Genomic DNA, 23,435 nt, shown 5'->3' on the forward strand with positions numbered 1-23,435 from the left:
CATTTCATGTTAAATACTGTCAGACATATGTTAGTCGCCATAAAAATACAACATTTACATTACATCTATGCAAAACACTTTGAAATTTGAAAGAAATACTGTTTTGAAAAAAAAATCGTTTTATTTTTGTCTAGGAATGGCCCTGGGTGTTGTTTCTTTGTCATAAACAAATTATCCGAATATCTTGGGTGGTCGCCTTCGGCACGCAAACCATTAGTGTATGCCGTTGCATAAACAAATGTCGGACTCGGCAATGTCCGCAGATTTCCGCACAGTCTCGGAAACAAAATGGAGTCTGACAGGTTGGCCGATGAAAAAATACGAGGAAAATTTTAATTACCCTTGTCAGTCTGGAATGTTGCAAACTTTGAGTAAGTTCTGTCGATGCGGAATATCTTGCCCCTGTTAATTTCTTTTTATATCTGCAGTACATAGAGCGGAATTGTTGAAAATTAAATTTATGCAATGTTTCTTTGTCACCAAATTTTTTGCCAAGAATGATACTTGATTTTCTTCAGGACGGAGCGTACCATTTATGGAAAGTATCTTTAGTTGGACGCTAATTGACTCAGGATTTTCAAAAGATGCTTAAAGGACCTGGCATGTATCTGGTGTATCTTCCCTCCATCCTAGGAGAACTGGTCACCGTGAGGGCATAGAATAGAATTGAATATAATTCCAAGATCCAAACTCGTGAATACTGTAAATCCCTTCACCACGACTAATAACAAGGTAGTAGTTACACTGAGATCTAATGACATAAAAGTTACTTACGTATATGTAAACACACAAATTTATACTTCGGAGAGTCTACTGAGACTACTCAAAGAAGTATAAAATACACAGAATGGCAACTGGCTGTAATCTCACGTGATCTCGTGTCAGAGTGTGAATAGGCGTTATCTTAGTAAAAACAGACATTGGCGAGCATGAGTTACAATTTGCACCTTTAAAACTACATTTAAAATAGGCAGTGGCTACGATTACGGTACCGTAATCCTAGCCTTCGATTCTAGGATTACGGAAGTTCCGTATTCCTAGACAACCCTATGCATAGGCTACATTTATTTATTTATTGACATTTGAGATCAGTAGCATAAAACACAACACATGGCAATAAATATAAATATCACAGCATATAAAAAACAGTTTCTTTACATAGTTATAAAAACAAATCTATATTTAAGACTAGGGTAAGATGCATACTTTTAATAAAAACAGAAAATTCTAAGCCAAGGTGTTATACTTTAGAGAAAGCTAAAGATCTATGGATAACCCATTCAGCTAAAAGCTTATTTCCAATGGGGCCCATGCTAATCTAATAAAAAATACAGTGTAAGAAAGGAAAAACAATATAAGAAATACCCAGATTTTGGTACAACACGGGATTACTAAAAGTATGCATAACTTATTACGTAAAATTTATCACAATTAATACATTTTTGGTATCCACTTATCACATTTTGTGTTTAACTTATTTATCACAGATGCACTTATCACAACCCACCCGCTTAGCTCAGTAGGTAAGAGTGTTGGTCTACGGATCGTGGGAACTTGAGTTCGATCCTCAGGCGGGGCGTATGTTCTCCGTGACTATTTGATAAACGACATTGTATCTGAAATCATTAGTCCTCCACCTCTGATTCATGTGGGGAAGTTGGCAGTTACTTGCGGAGAACAGGTTTGTACTGGTGCAGTAGTGTTTCCTGCAGACTCTAAAAGGGGCATGGTGCTTCCCTTGAAAAAGGGCACTTTTAATGCGCAGTTTGGCACTGAAAGGGCATTCGTTCAAGTACGCTTGCTGGCATCATTTTACAGACACTATTTTACATACTATTTTCACATTGCATTTGAGAATTTTTCATATCTCAGATATGGGTTAGATATTTTGTATTATTCCTTAGATAATGTTTACCATACTTTAAAACATTCTTATTTTGTTACCAACATGAAGTGCTGGCTTGCATTTTCAGAGACAGATATCAGGTGATAATTTAATAAGCAACAAGTTTTATTGAACAACTATCAATGCCCAACTTTATTTTGTCAATCATCACATACCATTTCACCATTGAATTACGTTAAGAGCATAGGCAGTTCGTCAAATCTACATGTAATCAATGACTGTGTACCTATACCGCTGATTAAACCCATTGTTCTTCGTTGTCAGTAAGATTTAGAAGACAAATCTACATGGAAAGTTACATTTTTCTTTTGTTTTGGGCATGCGAAAACGAAAGTAGAATGCTACGTAAAAAGTACATGCTGTGAAATTTGCTAGATTAGATCGTCTGCCACTATTTTTATCAAGTTTCTGCGATGCATACACTAGTTTGAATCAACGATTGACTATGAATCTGTTCTTTTTTTTTTATCTAATCATACAGTATTAAGTAAAATAAACATACATGTGAATACCTATGGTTCATTGCGAATAATAATTCAAAATTTCGGCTTGCTTGAATGCGGCCGTGCACTTTCAACTTAAATTTCAGCCTTATAAAATTATTTTGACAAATTATTTACTAAAACAAAACTAGGGCCTTGCATTTTTAGTTTATTCATTTAAATCTCGATCAGGTTTTATAACTTAATCACTAGGTTATTGGTCATTTTCATACCGATGTACGTTTTCAAATTTTCAAGATGGTGGCGACTTCTGCGTCGGCGCGTCATGAATGTGCTTTTGAAAGTACTAGTTCGTAATTATTAAACAAGACATTTGTCGATTTTAATGAATTTGGTATCATTCTGAAGCTTAAATGTTTATCTTGTATTATTTTTATAAATGATACCCGTGAAGGAATAAAATATATCTTGTAGATAAAATCGATGTAAAACATTTTGAGTCTGGTCATTTTTCATGGGTTGGTCGGCGATCGGCAAAGGGCAAACATTCAACATTTTATTTTTAAAGGCCTAATGAGCGCATCAAAAATGTGCGACAATCAATCTACATTTTAATTGATTACAACCTTTTAAAATAATTATCCTTTAATCATGTGTTAACTGACCGTTTTCAATCATCTCTTCCGTAAAAAGGCTAAATGTAGCTTCTCCGCCGACGTGCTAAAAACAACAAATTTTCATCTACTGTTTCCAATTAAAGAATCATAAAACAGTAATTGATTGCATAATCCTGTCAGTTCTTAATCAGGGTCATTCACGGTTGATGCACCCACGTGTCGACCTGTTGATCAAAGCCGCTAATTGACGGTACAATACACGGAACATGCCCCGCGGACATTGGCTATCCAGGCTGGTTTTGAAAGGGCACTTTTCAAGATAAATACAAAAGCCTGATAAAATAAAAGGGCACATGGCGCAAACGGGCAGCTTGAAGGGCACCTTGACGGCACTTCAAACGGGGCATGGCGCTGCGCCATGTTAAAAAGGCCTGCAGGAAACACTATGCAGAATCCAGGAACACTGGTTAGGTTAACTGCCCGCCGTTACATGACTGAAATACTGTCGAAAAACGGCGTTAAACCCAAAAACAAACAGACAAAAAACACTTATCACATATAGAATCAGTAATGTACAAAATCACTTTTACTTTCTGAAGTTTGCTTATCCAAAAGAAATTTCTTAACTAACCATTTGAAAGTTTTAATATTTTTAACATTTTTTATGTTTTCAGGAAGAAAATTCCATTCCTTACATCCAGTATAACAAAATGTCTGTTTACTAGTGTTATTATTAATACTAGGTAACATAAAATTCTTCTGAGTGGATCTGGAACTTTAAACAAAATTATCACTCAAGTATGATGGACAAGTGCCATAAAACACACTCTATGTATATGATTGAGTCGTAGTTGCTTCACTCTATTTTCTACAATTAACATATTTAGATGCACATAATCTTGCCAAGTAACAGAATCCCAAGGAGAGTAACCCTTTATGAATCTAATAATTTTGTTTTGCATTACCTGTAATTTGTGTTTTAAACGTTTATTCAGACCTTCATACCAGGACGAACAAGAATAATCAAAATGACATTGTAAAAGTGCAGAGCATAAAAGTTTCCTTGTGTTAAAATCCAGACATCTATTTTTGTCTATATAAGAACTTAAGTTTTCCATTGACTTTAGTTATAATATTGTTTACAGTTGAGTCACCTGATAAAAAAATGTCTATTGATAAACCAAGGTATTTTACCTGACTAGAACTATTTATACTATGACCATTGCAATTTACAGACCCTGATCCAAGCTTACTTAGCTTGCGCTTTGGGCCAAAGAGAATGTATTCTGTTTTACCTAGGTGAAGGGATAACTTATTGTCTATTAGCCAGTCTGAGCAACTTTCCAGTACTTGACCAAGTTTGACAGAAATAAAATCTGGATTTTTATGACTAAACAAAATTGTGCTGTCATCAGCATATAAATTAAGTCTGCAGTCTTTATCTATGCTAGTAATCATGTCATTAACATAGCACAGGAACAGGAGGGGCCCTAATATGCTGCCTTGAGGGACACCACAGGTTACCGGATTAGCATTTGACATTGTTTTTCCTAGACTAACAACCTGGCTTCTACCTGATAGATAGGACTTAAACAATGGAATTGACCTAACGCCCATCAGTTCTAATTTTCTAAACAGGATATCATGATTTACTGTATCGAAAGCTTTCTGAAGGTCTAACATTATCATTCCTGTATAATGATTTTTTGAGTTATTCTTCTTAATAGTATCTAACAGATGAATCAAACAACTATCCGTAGAATAAGACTTTCTAAAACCTGACTGATAATCATAGATGATATTGTGCTTTGTCAAAAAAGATTCCGATTGAGTGTAGACAGCCTTTTCTAAAACTTTTGAAACAATACTTAAGATACTGACAGGTCTGTAATTACCTACGTCCAATGTACTACCTTTCTTGTGTAAAGGTTTGACTCTAGCTTGTTTAAAATCAGAAGGAACTACTCCTTCGGAGATAGACATGTTTACAATAGAAGTGATTGGGAATTTCAAACCATCAGCGTCATCTCTTAAAAACCTAGCAGGTATGAAATCAAATCCTGTACTTTTACTTGCATTCAAAGCAAGCAATTCTTTAAAAACAAATTATTTTATGTTTTTCGGTGGTTTATCGAAATATAACGGTGAATTATATCCTGATAAACTCACTGGCCACTCAGTGAAAATTATCAAATCTGATACCCGGATTAACGTCAAAAGTTTACCGAGCGTACTGAAAGCCGGAAACAATACATGACGTCTGTAATACTCATCCATGCTCCTATAACTTTCTGGCAAATGTTTTGAATCAAGCTGTGTTAAATAGAAGGAACTAATACGAGATAGAATGTTTACGATGAATATATGGAATTTCATAAACATCAAAGTGTCATTTCTCTTAAACTCGCCACGTATTCACATTAATCCTGGTGAATTTTAACTTGATTCAACGCAAACAACTCTTTAACACAAATCTTCTGAAACATGTTTCAAGTAAAGTTCCCTGTATCAGGGTTCTTTTCTTTATAAAATCTTGACAAAAACTCAGATTCAACATTGAACTTGTGCTTTGCTTTCGGTAGTTTTTGAACTAAAACTGAGGCAATGCCAGTAAAAAAATTATTAAAATAACTACAAACTTTAGAAGAATCATGACAAATTTCACTATCTGTTGAAAGAACAACATTCTGACTGTCTTTCTTACTGTTTTTATAACCAAGAGTTTTACGGTTCATTTCAAAATTTTCTTCCAGTACTTTTTTCTGTTTATTATTCACACTTATAAATGCTAGATGTTATAAGCACAGGTTAATTTAGGGTTGTATACAGATGTTTATGATTCGCATGTGTTTGGCGGTAGATTAAAGGTGCCGCTAGCCATTCATTTTAATTGAGTAGGGATTACAAATAAAGAAGTTTATTAAGAAAAAAATCAGCAGGGGTGTAAAAATAAATTTCACACCACTCGCCTAGTCTGTGTTCAGACCACTGGCACCAGATCAGAAAGAAAATGCCTCCGTACATGTTATACCCTACCCCTAGGTATTCTATAAGAACCATGGTCGTGAACGGGAAAATATACTAACCCGTTTCAATCGCACATTTCATACCTAAAACACACAGTGTGGTAAATGTGTACTATGGATATCAAACAAGTAGTAATTTATCTTCCATTGTGTGACGGTCACATTTTTTCAATACATCTTATCTTAGAAAACAACGCATAGTTTATAGTAATTTCAACATTACACAAAAAACTTGCTTGAACTTCCCTGGTGAAGTTCCGTTCTAGATTACAAAACCGTTCTGATTGGCTGTTGTGAAAATGTATGTCAATCGTCATTTTGCTACACGTGTTCGCGAAAATGTGAAAATGCAGCAAAATGTGCAAAATGAATAAAATATACAGAACAGAATGATGCAGGCCAATCTACGATTTCAAATTAAAGATCATATACTTGATGAATTTCATTCATCATTTCGAGTTTTAGTGTAAAATTGTGATTTTTTTTTAATCTGTTTTTGTTTGTTTACGTTTCGCCAAACATGTGCGCACTGCCGTGACTCTAGACCGGATGTTCATTAGGGAAGTTCAAGCAAGTTTTTTCTGTAACGTTGGCGAAAGCATAAAATATGTTGATAATCTTAGCAATATGGAATATTGAGACAATGTGACTGGTACACGATGGAAGATAAATTATCGCTTGTTCAATATACTAGGTACCCATTCACCGAACTGCGCGTTTAAGTTGAGAAATGTACGATTGAAATGGGTTAGTGCACTTTCCCGTTCATGACCATGGTTCCTATAGAATACCTAGGGGTAGGGTATAACACGTACGGAGGCATTTTCTTTCTGATCTGGTGCCAGTGGTTCAGACCCTATGTTTTGTTCACAGGAGATAACTCTTGAAGCTATTCAAATCTTGTATAATTATGTCCCTTTTCTTCTCAAAACAGGTAGAACCAAGACTGATGAAGTCAGAATATATTACAGAATTATTTTATTCTAAAAAAATATATTATCTAGTTGGTAGCCAGACTAACCACTCGTCCTGCAGGACTAGTAGCCAGTAAAATCTACTCGCCCTTAGTGAATAGTCACTCGCCCTAATAAAATTACAACTATCTTAATGACATTTTTAATACTGTCACTTCTATGAAAGAAGTATTATATACAACAAACAAATTTCAAACATAACATACAGTACTTAGACAAATAATATTCTGTTGTGTACACTACATTTCCATTTTAATTAATCATATTCGTTATGCTTAAATTTTCTTTTCACAGCAGACTTTTATCTTTCACTGTATTTTTGTCATCTCCACTACTTGGTCACTCTCCAAATAAACTACGGATGTTGGTTTGCCATGCCATGCTTATACAGCGAGGTCCATTTATCCTATCCAGACTTTAACTCGCCAATGCAAGCAAGCTCTGATCAGGAAATTTAACTTAGATTAAGAATGTAATAATGATATTAATATTAATAAAACAACTTTTGGTTAATATTATTGTAATACTAATAGCACTGCGTATTACTTTATAAGAAAATTCAGTCAATAATATCAACATGTTGAGACAGGACTCCTGTATCAGGGGTCTCGCGAGGGGGCGACTTTGGCGAAATAGTCGCTTTGGAGCTTCAGACTTCGCTCAAATGTAACCTTAAAGCGAAATTCAGTTCACCACTGAGGGTTTTTTGAAATGTCGAAATGAGTGTTGAATACACATACATACACACATCCATAGCATCAGACTTCAGGAAAGTTAAAAAAAATGGCCGGACATTTGGTCCAGCAATGCCTAAAAATCAGCCGGACCGAAAAAATGTCAGTGTACCGCATATGTTGCTTTTCTCCATCATATTCGAGCCCAGTGCAATTTTTAGTCCCATTTCTCGTTAAATGTTCGGTGAACCCTCTTATTTTCGTACATTTTTTTTCTTTTCACTACGACTGTCGGGCGTTAATTTAGGTTACTTTCCCGGTTCTGCCCCGGAAAATATGTTAGTGACACCATTTTGATGTGTTGTCTAAGATGTTGCGGTTCTCAGGGTACGATAAATCTGGTCAGTCGAACTGCATACGGATTAAGAAATGACGGACCTTGTCAAAATTTTCCAGTCATGTCCGTCAGACTGATGACTTTCCAGAAGTCTGAGCATAAATTAAGATGGCCTGATGTTTCATCTTGCAGTAGGAGGCAAAAGTTAGTGGTGATATGATTTACTGCTAAACACAGATTGAAATTATTTTAGCTCTGTAGCCTTTGGTACAGTGCCATGATGTAACCTGTTTTTCGATTTTAAGTGTAGTGTGACTGATGCTAAATCTTGTTTGGAATGCCTAAGGGGAGAATGTAACATTTTTGTGTTTAGTTTGATTGATAAACACTTAAGCCCCAGTCACAAATTGTGATATTCAGTTGCTACCAGACTACGAGTATTTGAGGGATAATAGGCAAAATTTTAGTTAGTTTTGGCGTATTGGTCTATTTGATGGCTTCTGAGAAAGGTTTAGTCAGTGCTGGCTGGGCAAATGTTTTGTCTTCGGAGAGCTTCGAACACATTGTCATAGAATCGATGATCAGAAGTGGCCAGAATGGCTCTTACTTGAATTGGGTGAAGTACAATAACTGTTCCAAACTTTACCTCCAAGATCATTTGGTGATGGTACTGACACCATCCAGACTGTCTGAGACAGTGAAGAAGCCCTTACAAGCATGATCTAATGTACAATTATTGTCTCGGGCTAATACTTGGTCTAGTAGGCCAATATTGCCTTAAGAGCCTCCAGCCCTGGATAATAACGTATAACTATCATCATGTTGTTGTGCTCATTCATAATGTTATCGCAATATTGCCTTTACCTCTGCAGTAGTTGACAGTAGGACAGTACATTGATGATTGAATGGCACTTTTGGAACACTATTGTGAGTTATTAAGAGGCTGAACTATATAGATCTAGGCATTGAAAAAAAGTAGTTAAACACTAAGTTGGATAGATGCTGTTAAGTTGAAGTGAAAGCTTCCTCATTAGAAACCATGCTGCATTCATGTTGTTGTTTTTTTTAATGATGAATATTTTACTTCATATGATAACCTGTATCCTCTATGTTTTTTTCACATAAAAATGTATAAAATATGTGCGGCTGAGCAGTTTGTTTGTAGTTTCTAGTGTAAAAGTGCATAACATTTGCGCCCTGGTAGTTTTTAGTGTAAAATGCATGAAACTTAGTACAACTGAAGGGAACAGCTTTTAGTGTAAAAATACATGACTTTGTAATGTATGCAGCTGAAGTGTCCTCTATCTTTTTCAGTGTAAAAATGCTGATTGTGCAGCAGAATGGCCAGTGACAGACTAGATATCAATGCAGCTACTGTTGATGACTTTGAACAGCTGATTGGTGTTGGACGGGGCAAGGCAGAGGCTATTGTTAAACATAGAAAAGTGAGTTTAATTTGAGTCTGAAATGAAATTGTGCTGTTTTTTTTTCTTGTTCATGCACCTTCATTGAACTTCGATATTTGTACAGATCAGATCTGAAAGCCTATTTCAGAATTAATTCATCCTTTTTTCAGTGACAGAAATTTTCTAGGAATGACACAAAGTTCAGTTTTTGAAGTCTCTGGTGCAGTTGGTCCCTTTGGGGGGCCACTTGAGCTAAAAATAGAGACACCTGTGATAAACATATGAAAAGCTTGATGGATCTTAATAAAAATTGTATGTAGTGTCATATATAATAGGGGTGACCCCTCATTTTTTAGCTCACCTGTCACATAGTGACAAGGTGAGCTTTTGTGATCACGCAGCGTCCGTCGTCCGTGCGTCCGTAAACTTTTGCTTGTGACCACTCTAGAGGTCACATTTTTTGTGGGATCTTTATGAAAGTTGGTCAGAATGTTCATCTTGATGATATCTAGGTCAAGTTCGAAACTGGGTCACGTGCCTTCAAAAACTAGGTCAGTAGGTCTAAAAATAGAAAAACCTTGTGACCTCTCTAGAGGCCATATATTTCACAAGATCTTCATGAAAATTGGTCAGAATGTTCACCTTGATGATATCTAGGTCAAGTTCGAAACTGGGTCACGTGCCATCAAAAACTACGTCAGTAGGTCTAAAAATAGAAAAACCTTGTGACCTCTCTAGAGGCCATATATTTCACAAGATCTTCATGAAAATTGGTCAGAATGTTCACCTTGATGATATCTAGGTCAAGTTTGAAACTGGGTCACGTGCCGTCAAAAACTAGGTCAGTAGGTCAAATAATAGAAAAACCTTGTGACCTCTCTAAAGGCCATATTTTTCATGGGATCTGTATGAAAGTTGGTCTGAATGTTCATCTTGATGATATCTTGGCCAAGTTTGAAACTGGGTCACGTGCGGTCAAAAACTAGGTCAGTAGGTCTAAAAATAGAAAAACCTTGTGACCTCTCTAAAGGCCATATATTTCATGAGATCTTCATGAAAATTGGTCAGAATGTTCACCTTGATGATATCTAGGTCAAGTTTGAAAGTGGGTCACGTGCCGTCAAAAACTAGGTCAGTAGGTCAAATAATAGAAAAACCTTGTGACCTCTCTAGAGGCCATATTTTTCATGGGATCTGTATGAAAGTTTGTCTGAATGTTCATCTTGATGATATCTAGGTCAAGTTCGAAAGTGGGTCACGTGCCTTCAAAAACTAGGTCAGTAGGTCAAATAATATAAAAACCTTGTGACCTCTCTAAAGGCCATATTTTTCATGGGATCTGTATGAAAGTTGGTCTGAATGTTCATCTTGATGATATCTAGGTCAAGTTCGAAACAGGGTCATGTGCGATCAAAAACTAGGTCAGTAGGTCTAAAAGTAGAAAAACCTTGTGACCTCTCTAGAGGCCATACTTGTGAATGGATCTCCATGAAAATTGGTCAGAATGTTCATCTTGATGATATCTAGGTCAAGTTCGAAAGTGGGTCACGTGCCGTCAAAAAGTAGGTCAGTAGGTCAAATAATGAAAAAACGTTGTGACCTCTCTAGAGGCCATATTTTTCATGGGATCTGTATGAAAGTTGGTCTGAATGTTCATCTTGATGATATATAGGTCAAGTTTGAAACTGGGTCAACTGCGATCAAAAACTAGGTCAGTAGGTCTTGAAATAGAAAAACCTTGTGACCTCTCTAGAGGCCATACCCTTGAATGGATCTCCATGAAAATTGGTCAGAATGTTCACCTTGATGATATCTAGGTCAATTTTGAAACTGGGTTACGTGCCCTAAAAAACTAGGTCAGTAGGTCAAATAATAAAAAAACCTTGTGACCTCTCTAGAGGCCATACTTTTCATGGGATCTGTATGAAAGTTGGTCTGAATGTTCATCTTGATGATATCTAGATCAAGTTTGAAACTGGGTCAACTGCGGTCAAAAACTAGGTCAGTAGATCTAAAATTATTAAAATCTTTTGACCTCTCTAGAGGCCATATTTTTCAATGGATCTTCATGAAAATTGATCTGAATGTTCACCTTGATGATATCTAGGTCAGTTTCGAAACTGGGTCACATGCGGTCAAAAACTAGGCCAGTAGGTATAAAAATAGAAAAACCTTGTGACCTCTCTAGAGGCCATATTTTTCATGAGATCTTCATGAAAATTAGTGAGAATGTTCACCTTGATGATATCTAGATAAAGTTCAAAACAGGGTCGCGTACCTTCGAAAACTAGGTCAATAGGTCAAATAATAGAAAAACCTTGTGACCTCTCTAGAGACCATATTTTTCAATGGATCTTCATGAAAATTGGTCAGAATTTTTATCTTGATAATATCTAGGTCAAGTTCAAAACTGGGTCACATGAGCTCAAAAACTAGCTCACTATGTCAAATAATAGAAAAAATGACGTCATACTCAAAACTGGGTCATGTGGGAAGAGGTGATCGATTCAGGACCATCATGGTCCTCTTGTTTTAAATGGGTTTTTTGTCTATACATCTATACATGTACATGTATCTTAAGAACACTTTGCTCTAAAGTCATAAGGTTGTGCCTGTGGGATCAAAAGGTGATAGGTTTAGATCTAAAAATCAAGTTTCTGATCTATAATATCTGAAGAAAACTTTAGCCTACAGTCATCATACTTTATAGAATGATTGTCTATGGTCAGTAGCTTAAACCTATTGTTTTGGGGTCAGTAGGTCAAGTTCACAGTGACCTTGGTCTTAAAATAAGATTTCCCACCTATACTAGAGAACACTTCGTCCTGCAGTCATCAACTTCATAGGATGATTGCCTCTGGTTTTAAGACGACTCCTATTGTTTTAGGGTTAGTAGGTTAAAGGACAAGGCCGCAGTGATATTGACAATGAAAATGGTTCCCACTTAATAGGTAAAAATCACTTTGGCCCAGTCATCATACTGTACTTCGGCTTACATTCTTAACCACAGGGAAGAATTTAATAAAATAGCATGTTATATTTACCTCATCAGGTTTATGTGCAGAGCCAACAACGCATGTCTCTAGGTCCATTGTCAACGTCACTTAAAGGTCAAAGGTCAAATAGCTTAGATTTCTGTTCTTTCCATATTGTCTAAATAACTTGAAAGATTTCCATAAAACTAGAATCAGTTGTTCGTTACACATTAAGGTCATTGTCAAGATTAAGTAGCTTAATTTCTTGTCCACTGTGTCTTCTAAACCATTTGAGAGAATTTCATGAAATTAGCATCTCATTGAGTTGACTTGCAGATAGCAGAGTCCATGTAATTTGGTCAAACTCAAAGGTCAAGGTTACACTTAGAGGTCAAAAGTGAAAAACCTGGTAGTTAAGTTTGTGTCTGCTCCATATCTTTGAAACTGCTAGATTTTCATATAACTAGCGTCAGTTGTTAACCTAGGTGGCCTCTGTGGCTGATTGGTTAAGGTTGCTGACTTCAAATCACTTGCCTCTCATCGATGTGGGTTCGAGCCTCGAATTCTTCTTGTGATGAAGCCATCCAGCTGGCTTATGGAAGGTCAGTGGTTCTAAAATTTGCACGTGATGAAATAATGCATGGAGGGGCACCTGGGGTCTTCCTCCACCATCAAATGTGGAAAGTCACCATACGACCGATGTTGGCCGTAAATACTGGTTAAAACCGGTCAGTACTGGTCGATTCAGTACTATGGTCACTCTTGGGTGGTTAGTACTGGTTTATTCAACACTTTTACATAATTTTCCATATATACAGGTTAGCACTGACTGTAATAGTAATGTAAAAATAATCAAGCAGTTTGAATATTATAAAATTTTGTTCATTAAAAAGTATAGTGGTCAGTACTGGTCAATTCAATTTTTGACCTTGGCAGTGTGTCCTGGTCAGGCTCAGTTTTGGACAATATACTTAGACTGGTCAATAATAGTTTTTTCAGTGCTTTTATCTTCTTAACCACTGGGAATAATTTTTAACTTTTTTTAAAAATTAATTAAAAATTTTATTACTATAAATTACATGCATTGAAATGGACAGTACTGGTCAATTCAAATTTTGGTCCTACTCAATATCCCTGGTCAATACATATAGTGGTCAATACTGGTCAGTTGAATACTTTGATTGCATTACTTATTATTTAAAATAAAGTTACCATGTTCAAGCATTGAGAATAATACTGTGGGGTTATTGATCATAACAGCTAACTAGTGACTAGAGAAACAGGGCAGCAACATACCTGACATGGTGTCAAATTAGGCAATGTGACAATTGCTATCAAAACACAATTAAACCACTCCCATGAAAGGGTCCAGGTGTTCGCAGCAATTTTTCATTAAATTATTTATAGCAGTAAACATAATTAGATTGATCTTTTGTGAATCAAACACTTACTGCTACAGTTTATGAAATACTTTCTACAAATTAAGTTCAGTTTAATTAGCAGTTTTTAGCTCGATTTTTTGAAGAAAAAGTAGACCTATTGCACTTGCCCAGGCATCGATGTCGCCATTGGTTAAAGTTTTTGATAAAGACAAATATCTCTGTTACTATCAAAGCTATTGACTTGAAACTTAAAATACTTATTTACTATCAAAGTCTACACCAGGAGAAACAATTCCCATAACTCTTGATTTAAATTTTGACAGAATTATGCCCCCTTTTAGCTTAGACTTTTTGGTTAAAGTTTTTGATAAAGTCAAATATCTCTGTTACTATTAAAGCTTTTGACTTGAAACTTAAAGGGAAAGGCAATGTTGTTCATACGTTAATTCCATCTGCTAGAATTTCTTGAATCATTTAAAGGAGTAAAAGAATTTTCAAAATAGGCTTAAAAATGAGAATGTTATGAGCAAATTGGCAACCATTTTGTTTCCATTGCAACAAAAAACAAAATGGCGGATTTATTATGCCCCCAAAGGGAGGCATATTAGTTTTCAACTGTCCGTCCATTCGTTAGTTCGTTCGTTCGTTAGTTCATTTGTTTGTCACAACGTTAACTTTTTGCATGAAGGCACTTACTCACGAACCACTGCACCCAGGACCTTCAAACTTCACTTGCTGATAGTACTTATTAGGTACACCACCCCTACTGACTTTGGGGTCACCAGGTCAAAGGTCAAGGTCACAGGGGCCAATGTTAACTTTTTGCTTGAAGGCACTTTACTAGCGAACCACTGCACCCATGACCTTCAAACTTCACATGCTGATAGTACTTTCTGAGTACACCAACCCTACTGACTTTGGGTCACCAGGTAAAAGGTCACAGGGGCCAACGTTAACTTTTTGCATGAAGGCACTTTACTCGCGAACCACTTCACCCAGGACCTTCAAACTTCACATGCTGATAGTACTTATCGAGTACACCACCCCTACTGACTTTGGGGTCACCAGGTCAAAGGTCAGGGTGCTGCGGGGGCATTTGTCACCATTAGTGACAGCTCTTGTTAAATTTCTTGATACATATTTCAACTGTATTTACTTATTTCTGTAAAACAATTTTTCTACCTTTTCAAGCTATAATGAAAAAAATTACCATGTTTTACATCTGTAACACTCAAGAAACATATGAAATTAATCTATTTAAAAGGTTATTTGCTAAATAAAGAATTATTATTATTATTATACCAGATTTATATAGCGCCATTTTCATGATCAATTTCACGTTCATATAAAATTTACTTATTGTCAGGCTTTCCTTACCCTTTAAAAAAGTTATTTACTATCAAAGTCTACACCATGAGAAACAATCCCCATAACACTGGTTTGAATTTTCACAGAGTGATGTCCCTTTTTAACTTAGGATTTTTTTGGTTAAAGTTTTATAAAGTTTATACTGGCAAAGCTCTAATTCATAGTCATGCACTGAGAAGTAGAATGCGCTGTCTTACAGACAGCTCTTGTTCCACTTATTGTAACATTTTTGTAGAAAAATAATATATCTTTGTAATCTAATCCAGCAGAAAATGTTCAATGACTGTGTCAAGCAGTATTGACCAGTCAAACACTTCTGACCAATTTGAGAGTATTGATAAGATTGCTTTAACTAAATAATAATGCCTGCATTCACTTTAATCCAGCCTCAAATGCTCTTAAACAGTCCTTATTTAATTGTTCATAAACTCTGCAAAATATCTTAACAGTCTGTATTGACTAATTGACCAATATTGACCAATCGACCAGTATTGACCACTTCAGGGAGTATTGACCAGGGCGGTTTTTACTTGGTTTTAACCGCCCAACGTTGCATATGACCTATCATTGTGTTGGTGTGATGTTAAATCCAACAAAATAAATAGTCAAGATGACTTACGGAGTGTACAACCTAGATTACTAGGTCAAAGTCAGGGTCACACTTGCAGGTCAAAGATCATGGTCTAAACATTTTCTTTCCCAGTATCAAAGTGGCATTTGGGGATATTAATCACTGTTGATAGCACCTTTAATTTCCTTTGAAGTAGTTTCTTGGTTCAACAGGCTTAGAGGAAGAAATTCTCATATAAACTTGAATTGCTATCCATGATCAATTTAATATTGGCTTTTCATTATTCACCTGATATTGTTTCAAGTTATTGCTATCTCCAGTTTCATGTAATAGGGGGAATAATATTGTGTCAAAAATTATCTGTTTTCTGTTTCATATATTTATGTTATAATTCTAGTTCACGAATTGCTCATGGTGAGCCATTATGATCATGTTATGTCCGTTGTGCGTGTGTGCATCCATTCGTCGTCAACAATGTCTTGATGAAACATGGCCTGGATGTACCTTGGGTGGTCCTATACCAAAGTTCTTTAAACAGTGCTGCTTGGTTGCACATGGGGGCTGCCAGAGCTAAAAATAGAATCTTCTAATGACATCTCCTACTAAAAGGCTGTTCTGATTTTGAAATAATTTCTCACAATTAATGGTCCTTATGTAAGACTGTTCAAATTATAATGATTCGTCAAAAAACATGGCACCCAGAGGGCATGATCACTTTTCCCTATATGTTTATTGTAGAATCTTAAAAAATCTTTTTGTATGAAACTGCAAGCTTGATTTTGAAATAGTATCACACAAATTGGCCTTGTTTGACCTTCTACAAAGATTGTTCAAATTATTCTGATTCATCAAAAAACATGGCCGCCAGGGGCCGTGGTTACTTTTCCCTATATGTATATAGTGAAAATTTTAAAAATCGTCTTGTGTATAACTGCTGTCCTGATTTAGAATAATTTTTCACAAAGGGTCCTTACGTGACTTTCTTCCAAGATTGTTCAAATTATTCCAATTCATTTAAAAACATGGCCACTAGAGGGTGTGGTCACTTTCCCTATATCATGTATATAGTGGAAACTTTAAAAGTCTTTTTTAGTGAAACTGCAGGCGTGATTTTTAAATGATTTCCCGAGATTGATCAAATTATAGCTGCCAGAGGACATGGTACATTTTGTAACTTTTCCCTACATGTATATAGTAGAAACTTAAAAAAAATCTTCTTGTATGAAACTGCCAGCCTGATTTTAAAATAATTTCACAGAAATAGTCCTTGTGTTACCCTCTACCAGGATTGTTATTCTGATTCGTTAAAAGAGCCATTAGAGGGAGTGGTCACTTTTCCTCCTATATTTATAATGGGTTCTTTAAACATTCGTCTTGCCTGGGTTTTTTTAATACTCGCAAAACTTGGTCAGTAAACAAAATTGTTGCATTTATTGTTACAGTGTGTTTTGACATATATTTAAGGTGAAAAGGTCAAGGTCAGGTGCCTGTCTGTAGGTCTGTTATGGCTCTCTTGTTATTAATATAAAATGTTTTCACACTGTACAAGGAGAACAACCAGTGTTAGACTGCATAGAAACTGTCATCTAAAAGTACTGATACTGTTAATAAACTGTAAATAGCAACTGGATAGTGTTTAAGAATAGCAGTGCAATTTGGTGCCCCAAATGTTTTTGTTGGTGTCAGAAACACAGAGTCCTGTAACAAATTTATGCACTGTTCACTGACCCATGTCTATTTAATCTGTGTCTGTAAGTGAAAATTCTGTTGTAATATGTGCCACTATTTTAGGAGTTGACGGTATAAAAGTTTTCTGACAGACATGGAATTTGTCTGATTTTTCTGGCATATGGTCGTCTTGTGTTCAGGAAAATGGTCAATCCATACAGTTCTTCAAGTTATTTCCAATATAACACACAAATCCTCAGTTGGTAATAGTATCACTGCTGCAAAGCAAACTGTCATAAAACCTGATGACAGTATGTAAGACACTTGGAAATTTGTTCACCTAATTTTAATTTTATAGTGATTTTTTTTCTTTTAAATAATTTCTGTTGTTACAGACATTGAGTTGTTCATTTGTTTCATTTTGGAAGTGTATGCTACCTTTGTGATAGGTACAGGTGTATGTCTGTTGGTTTGTATTATACATGTAGGTACAGGTGTATGTCTGTTGGTTTGTATTCTCTTTTTTTTTATCTGTATATTGAAATTTGATTTGCAGTTTAATATGTAACATTGCCAGCTATGTATTTATTTCTTCAGATTGTGACAAGTCATGTTGTAGAAAGTGTAACATTTAAGTTTTATGTGTAGGAAGTGAAATATTTGAGTTTTTCAGTGTCATTTTTAGCTCATCTGATTTTTGAGAGAAAAAAAGATTAGTGATTATCATCACTTGATCGTTGTCGGCGTCTGTGTCGACGATTTCTTGGTTAAGTTTTATGTTTAGGTCAGCTTTTTTTCTAAAATATCAAAGCTATTGCTTTAAAACTTGCACAACTTGTTCAACATCAATAGCTGACTCTGTACAGCAAGAAACATAACTCCATCCTGCTTTTTGCAAGAATTATGGCCCCTTTTGGACTTAGAAAATATCAGATTTCTTGGGAAAGTTTTATGTTTAGCCTTTAGGTCAACTTTCCTCCTAAACTATTAAAAGCTATTGCTTTGAAACTTGCAACACTTGTTCACCATCAAAAGCTGATTCTGTACAGCAAAAAACATAACTCCATCCTGCTTTTTGCAAGAATTAAGGCCCCTTTTGGAATTGGAAAATATCAGATTTCTTGGTAAAGTTTTGCGTTTAGGTCAACTTTTCTTCTTAACTGTCAAAGCTATTGCCTTAAAACTTGGAGCAGTTATTTGCCATTAAAAGCTGACTCTGCACAACAAGTGCTGTAACTCTACATTGCTTTTTGTAAGAATTATCGCCTCTTTTGGACCTAGAAAATCATGGGTAGGACAGTATTTCTATTTTACAGAGACAAAAAAATCAGATGAGCATCTGCACCTGTAACTTATCATGAGCTTTTCAGTGTCATTTTTATTTGTAAGTAGTGTAACATTTGATGGCCCTTATCTTAGCCAAATGTCCCATGTATTTCAAAATGTACTTTACCTAGAATAACTAAACATTAGACGATTGTTTTACAGTATGTGAAGTTGTGCACCTGGTGTTCTCTTAGGGATTTCACTTAGCTAGGCCAGAGTTATGATCCTTCACTTTCTGAAAAATACAAAAAAAGTTCTTATAAGTTTTGTGTTGCAATTTTCTTTTAAAAATTGTTACTTTAATCGAGTCATGACACGATATACAGTGACAGGAGTGGGAAGAGGTGGGGGTGCACCTGTGTCCTTTGGACACGCATCTGATGGCTTTCTGTGGTTAAAACTTAAGTTATGTTGTCGCAGTTTCATTTACATTTTGTTTTGTTTAACATATTTTACATCTTGGTGACAATTCATTTGCATCTCATATATCTTGATATCTAATACGTATGCAGTGTATTTTGATGATATTTTCTGAAATATTGTAAACAGGTTAGGGCACTTGAGTAAGAATTATTGTTGTTTTCTTTTCATTACACAATTTTATGGCATATTAATGTTGATCATTCCTTGTTCATAGAACATCAAGGACAAAATTCAGTTAGGATGTGGAGTATGACATATACCTCGTTGACGTAATATCAACTGTGGTTAAGTCTGGCTGCACATTTTTTATCACACGGTTTTAAAATATGACTGAATTTTTCAGACTGTTGGCGGTTTCCAGAGTGTGAGTGACCTCTGTGCTGTACCTAGTGTAGGTCGCAGTGTCCTTGACCTAAATAGACGACAACTTTGCTGCAAGGTTACTGGCAGGGCAAGCAGGTAAGCATTATACTCTCAAGACAGAACAGCAAAATAGTTATTTTCAGTTTTGTTTAAAAAAATTATGCTCTTGCTAAAGAGAAATGTAAAATTTTTGCACATTGTAGTGTTTATATTGTCAGATTATAGTACATGTAGCTACTGGCTGTTCTATTGAACTATTCCAGGTTCATGCCTGCAGATTTATGTCAATTTTTTCATGCCAGAAGGGCAGCAGATATATTAATTGAACTGTCCATTCTACCTGTCTGTCAGTCCTTCCTGCTTTAGTTGTCTGGAGTGTAACATAAAAACCATCGATAGACTTCAAACTTGGAATATAGTTTAAGTCTGCAGTGAAGGGAGTGCAATGTGCAATAAGTATAACTCTTGCATCCGTTATTCTTAGTTTTCCTTGTTTTCATTTTTTCCTCTCTGCCGATTTTCCCGATTAATATAAAAGATAAAACAACAATATTTTTAAAAGAAGATTAGGGAATTACTGAGCTAGAATAGAATGCACATGAACCATAACTTCAGCTCAAATACATTTTGAATTATCTTACTAAAACTTGATTTTAAATTTACTTTTGCATATAATTATTTAAAAAAGCAGCCAATTATCAAGGCGTATCTCAGTTACAGCTGCAACTTGACAGATGGCATTCTTCTTATCAAACTTACTTACATACCCAAGTTATAGGCTTTTTGATTGAAATTTATACAAATTATGGCCCTTATTTGACAAAAAATGGTATTATTTGACTGAAACTTCGTTGGAGTTTTGCATGTTACTTTTTAAACGCCTGACTCTGAAAGAGCGGGGCGTATTATGTGAACACCCTTTACAGTTGGGCAGTGGGCGGGCGGCGTCCAAAAGCATGTCCGCTCTCTAAAGTCGAACAGTTTTCATCCGATCTTCACCAAACTTGCTGACCATGTTTGTGGGCATAATATCTCGGCCAAGTTCAATAACCACCCAAACGCCCTAACCACTCTTGGATTATGGCCCTTGAATTACTGGAAAAACTGTGAATTTAGTCTTGTCTGCTCTCTTAAGTCAAACAGTTTTCATCTGATTGGCGTATTTTGTGACAGTCTGGCTCTCTTGTTATCATTACTATAATAAAATTATGATTTTATCAGGCCTCCTAGTGAAACCTTTAAAACCTTTAAAAACCTTTAATTTCAGAGCAAACCTATCTTCACCAAACTTGCTGACAATGTTTGTGGTCATAATAGCTCGACCAAGTTCGATAACCACCTAAATCACCCCAGGCATTCTTGGATTATGGCCCTTGTTTAACTGGGAAAACTGCGAATTTAGCCTTGTCCACTCTCTTAGTCGAACAGTTTTCATCTGATTGGCGTATTTTGTGACAGTCTGGCTCTCTTGGTATCATTACTATAATAAAATTATGATTTTATCAGGCCTCCTAGTGAAACCTTTAAAACCTTTAAAAACCTTTAATTTCAGAGCAAACCTGTAAAACCTTTAAATCTTCTGAAAAAACCTTTAAAATGGCCAAATAGCCTGTAATTTTCACTCAAAACCTATATTTTTGTTCAGACTGCTTGCTGTGCCAGTTTAAAGCAAGTAATGGTTATACTACTGTATTTCTTCCCCCCTTTTAAGTGTTGTTATTAGGATACTGCTTGTGTATCTTTCATCTTGAGTTTCTCAGAATGCTGTTGTGTTCACCAGACCACATACATGTAGATGTTTTTAGTAAATACCTATATATATTATGTGTTTTCAACGAGAATTCCGACAAAAATAGCCTTTATTTACTCTTTATTTTTTAATATTTTACACTAAAAGGCCTTTATTTCCATAGATTGGAGCCTTTATAAAAACCTTTATTTTTGTTCAGGCCTGCTAGGAGGCCTGTTTTATAATGAATTATGATAAAATAATTAGTGGCATTATACACCAGATATGAAATTTACAAACTTTTATTGAAAATGCTGTTGGGGTCTTACATTGTGAAGAATCAGTATATAAAAGGTTTCAGCAATTTGATACCTTCAAAGTGTACTGTTGTCATTTAGGATTTACTGATTATGCGACTTTTGATAAATTGAAGGCTTTTTAAGGTTAAGGAAGTTTATTTCTGATAATCATTGTTATATTTAATAAAATAATCGTTAAACATTCTGTCAAAATTTCATTATTTTGCGAAGATAAAAAGAAACAAAATTTAATGTAGAATTTAAAAAGTTGTTCTTTAAACAGGAACTCTAATAAAATTCACGTGGCAGAACTGTTGTGATATTTTGACTTGAATTTTTGGCTATAGGTAGTGATTTTCTCGTAACAAAATGCAAGTTGTCATATTTTGCTGTGCTTACAATAAACTGGAAATAAATTGCAAAATGGATGAGTTAAGAAATCTGATTAAAGAATTCAAATGAATTTTCTGAAGTGTACCATTACGGCATAAATGATGTATTAAATTATGTAGTACTTTGAATTAACATGAACTCTCATGGCATAAAATAAAATGTTATAGATCCTGTGCATACATGTTTTTGAGAAGGAAGACTTGTTATACTTCGGAAGTAAATAAGGAAAATGAAATTGTTTATATCATATATCTGGTGATATATATCTTATTACTTATCACTTCATATATTGCTAAGTTTTCAGGTGAGTTTTTACTCTTTTTCATGTTATGACATTTGTTTTGTAGATCTGAAAAGGAAATGTTTATAGGTTTGGAGAATTTCTTAATACAGTTTTGAGGATTACTATCTGATTAAAACATTAAGAGCTGTCCTTTCCTTGTTCCAGGGGTCGTAGGTTGCAGCTTGAGTGTTCAGCTTTAGTGGAGCAAGGTTCATCCAGGGCTATCAGAGCTGTTTTACGTAATAGAGCAGAGCCAAGGACACCTAAACTAACATCCTCGGCAAAGAAATGTAAATCAGGATCTGCAACAAAAAGGATCTCATTAGATAAACAAACAGATCTTGAAAATAAAGAAACAATTAAGAATAAGTCAAAATCACCTTCAGTATCAGTTAATGATGATCAGCCTTCAACCTCAAGAGACACTGCCCCAAATATATTTGGACAAATTTCCAAGTCATTCCTAACACCAGGTCCATCAGCAGACATTGTAGTTCATGGGGAAGAGCCAGTGCTGGAGGAGGAAGGTGGTGTGGAGAGTATTCAAGGGGAGATAAGTGATGCTAGTGATATTGAAGAACTTGACCCAGAACAAGAGGAAGATGAAGGTCATGAAAATATGTCAGATGTATCAGACACTGTTTATAGCTTGTCAGGTCAAAGGTCACGGATTCCTGTGCCGATATCTGGTTCTCTGACAGCCCATAATCTTGTAAGTAAACTGTACTCCCAGTTCTGTTGCTTTATTGCAAAACTGCGAAAATGTGCTCATAAATTGTTATTATTACTCCACCAAACTTTAAGGGCTATATAGGAATTACTTTTTTCCAATGCATCCCTGTCACACCCATCCTGTCCCATCTCTAAACAATAGAGATTTCATTTTGAAACTTACTGGTAAAGTATGTTTGTAAGATGGTAAGGCATGTTCATTCACATACCAGATCACATAACTCTGGTTTGTTTTGACAAAATTTTCTCCCCTTTTTACTTGGAAAATTTGCTATAAAGTTGATATTCCTTCCAATATTTCAGAAACCTATTAATGCATTTTATTGAAATTTCAAATGAGTATTTGAGATCATAAGTTTACACATTAAATTCCATTAGTCTGCATTTTATTTTGTTCAAATTATTCCCCTCTTTGACTCAGAAAATGTGGCAACATTAATGTCGGGAATTCTATGAAACTTGATACAGTGATAGATAAAAATCAGATAAACTAAAATCAGAAGAACCATAACTCTTGAATGAATATGAAATAATCCCCCA

At 35.4% G+C, this 23,435-nt stretch overlaps 1 protein-coding gene across 1 annotated transcript in view; it reads left to right on the forward strand.

The window, feature by feature from the left end:
* Nucleotides 1-258: 258 nt before the first annotated feature.
* The window catches only part of LOC123556713 (F-box/WD repeat-containing protein 7-like), a 56,608-nt gene continuing 33,431 nt past the window's right edge, over nucleotides 259-23,435 (forward strand). The window contains exons 1-4 of the mRNA XM_045347633.2: nucleotides 259-371; nucleotides 9,292-9,422; nucleotides 19,440-19,555; nucleotides 22,329-22,875. Coding sequence (XP_045203568.2) covers nucleotides 9,318-9,422; nucleotides 19,440-19,555; nucleotides 22,329-22,875 — 768 coding nt within the window. The 5' untranslated portion in view covers nucleotides 259-371; nucleotides 9,292-9,317. The remainder of the gene's footprint in view (nucleotides 372-9,291; nucleotides 9,423-19,439; nucleotides 19,556-22,328; nucleotides 22,876-23,435) is intronic.

Source organism: Mercenaria mercenaria, chromosome 5 (genome assembly GCF_021730395.1).
Source record: "Mercenaria mercenaria strain notata chromosome 5, MADL_Memer_1, whole genome shotgun sequence".
In the NCBI taxonomy this organism is placed as follows: Eukaryota; Metazoa; Mollusca; class Bivalvia; order Venerida; family Veneridae; genus Mercenaria; species Mercenaria mercenaria.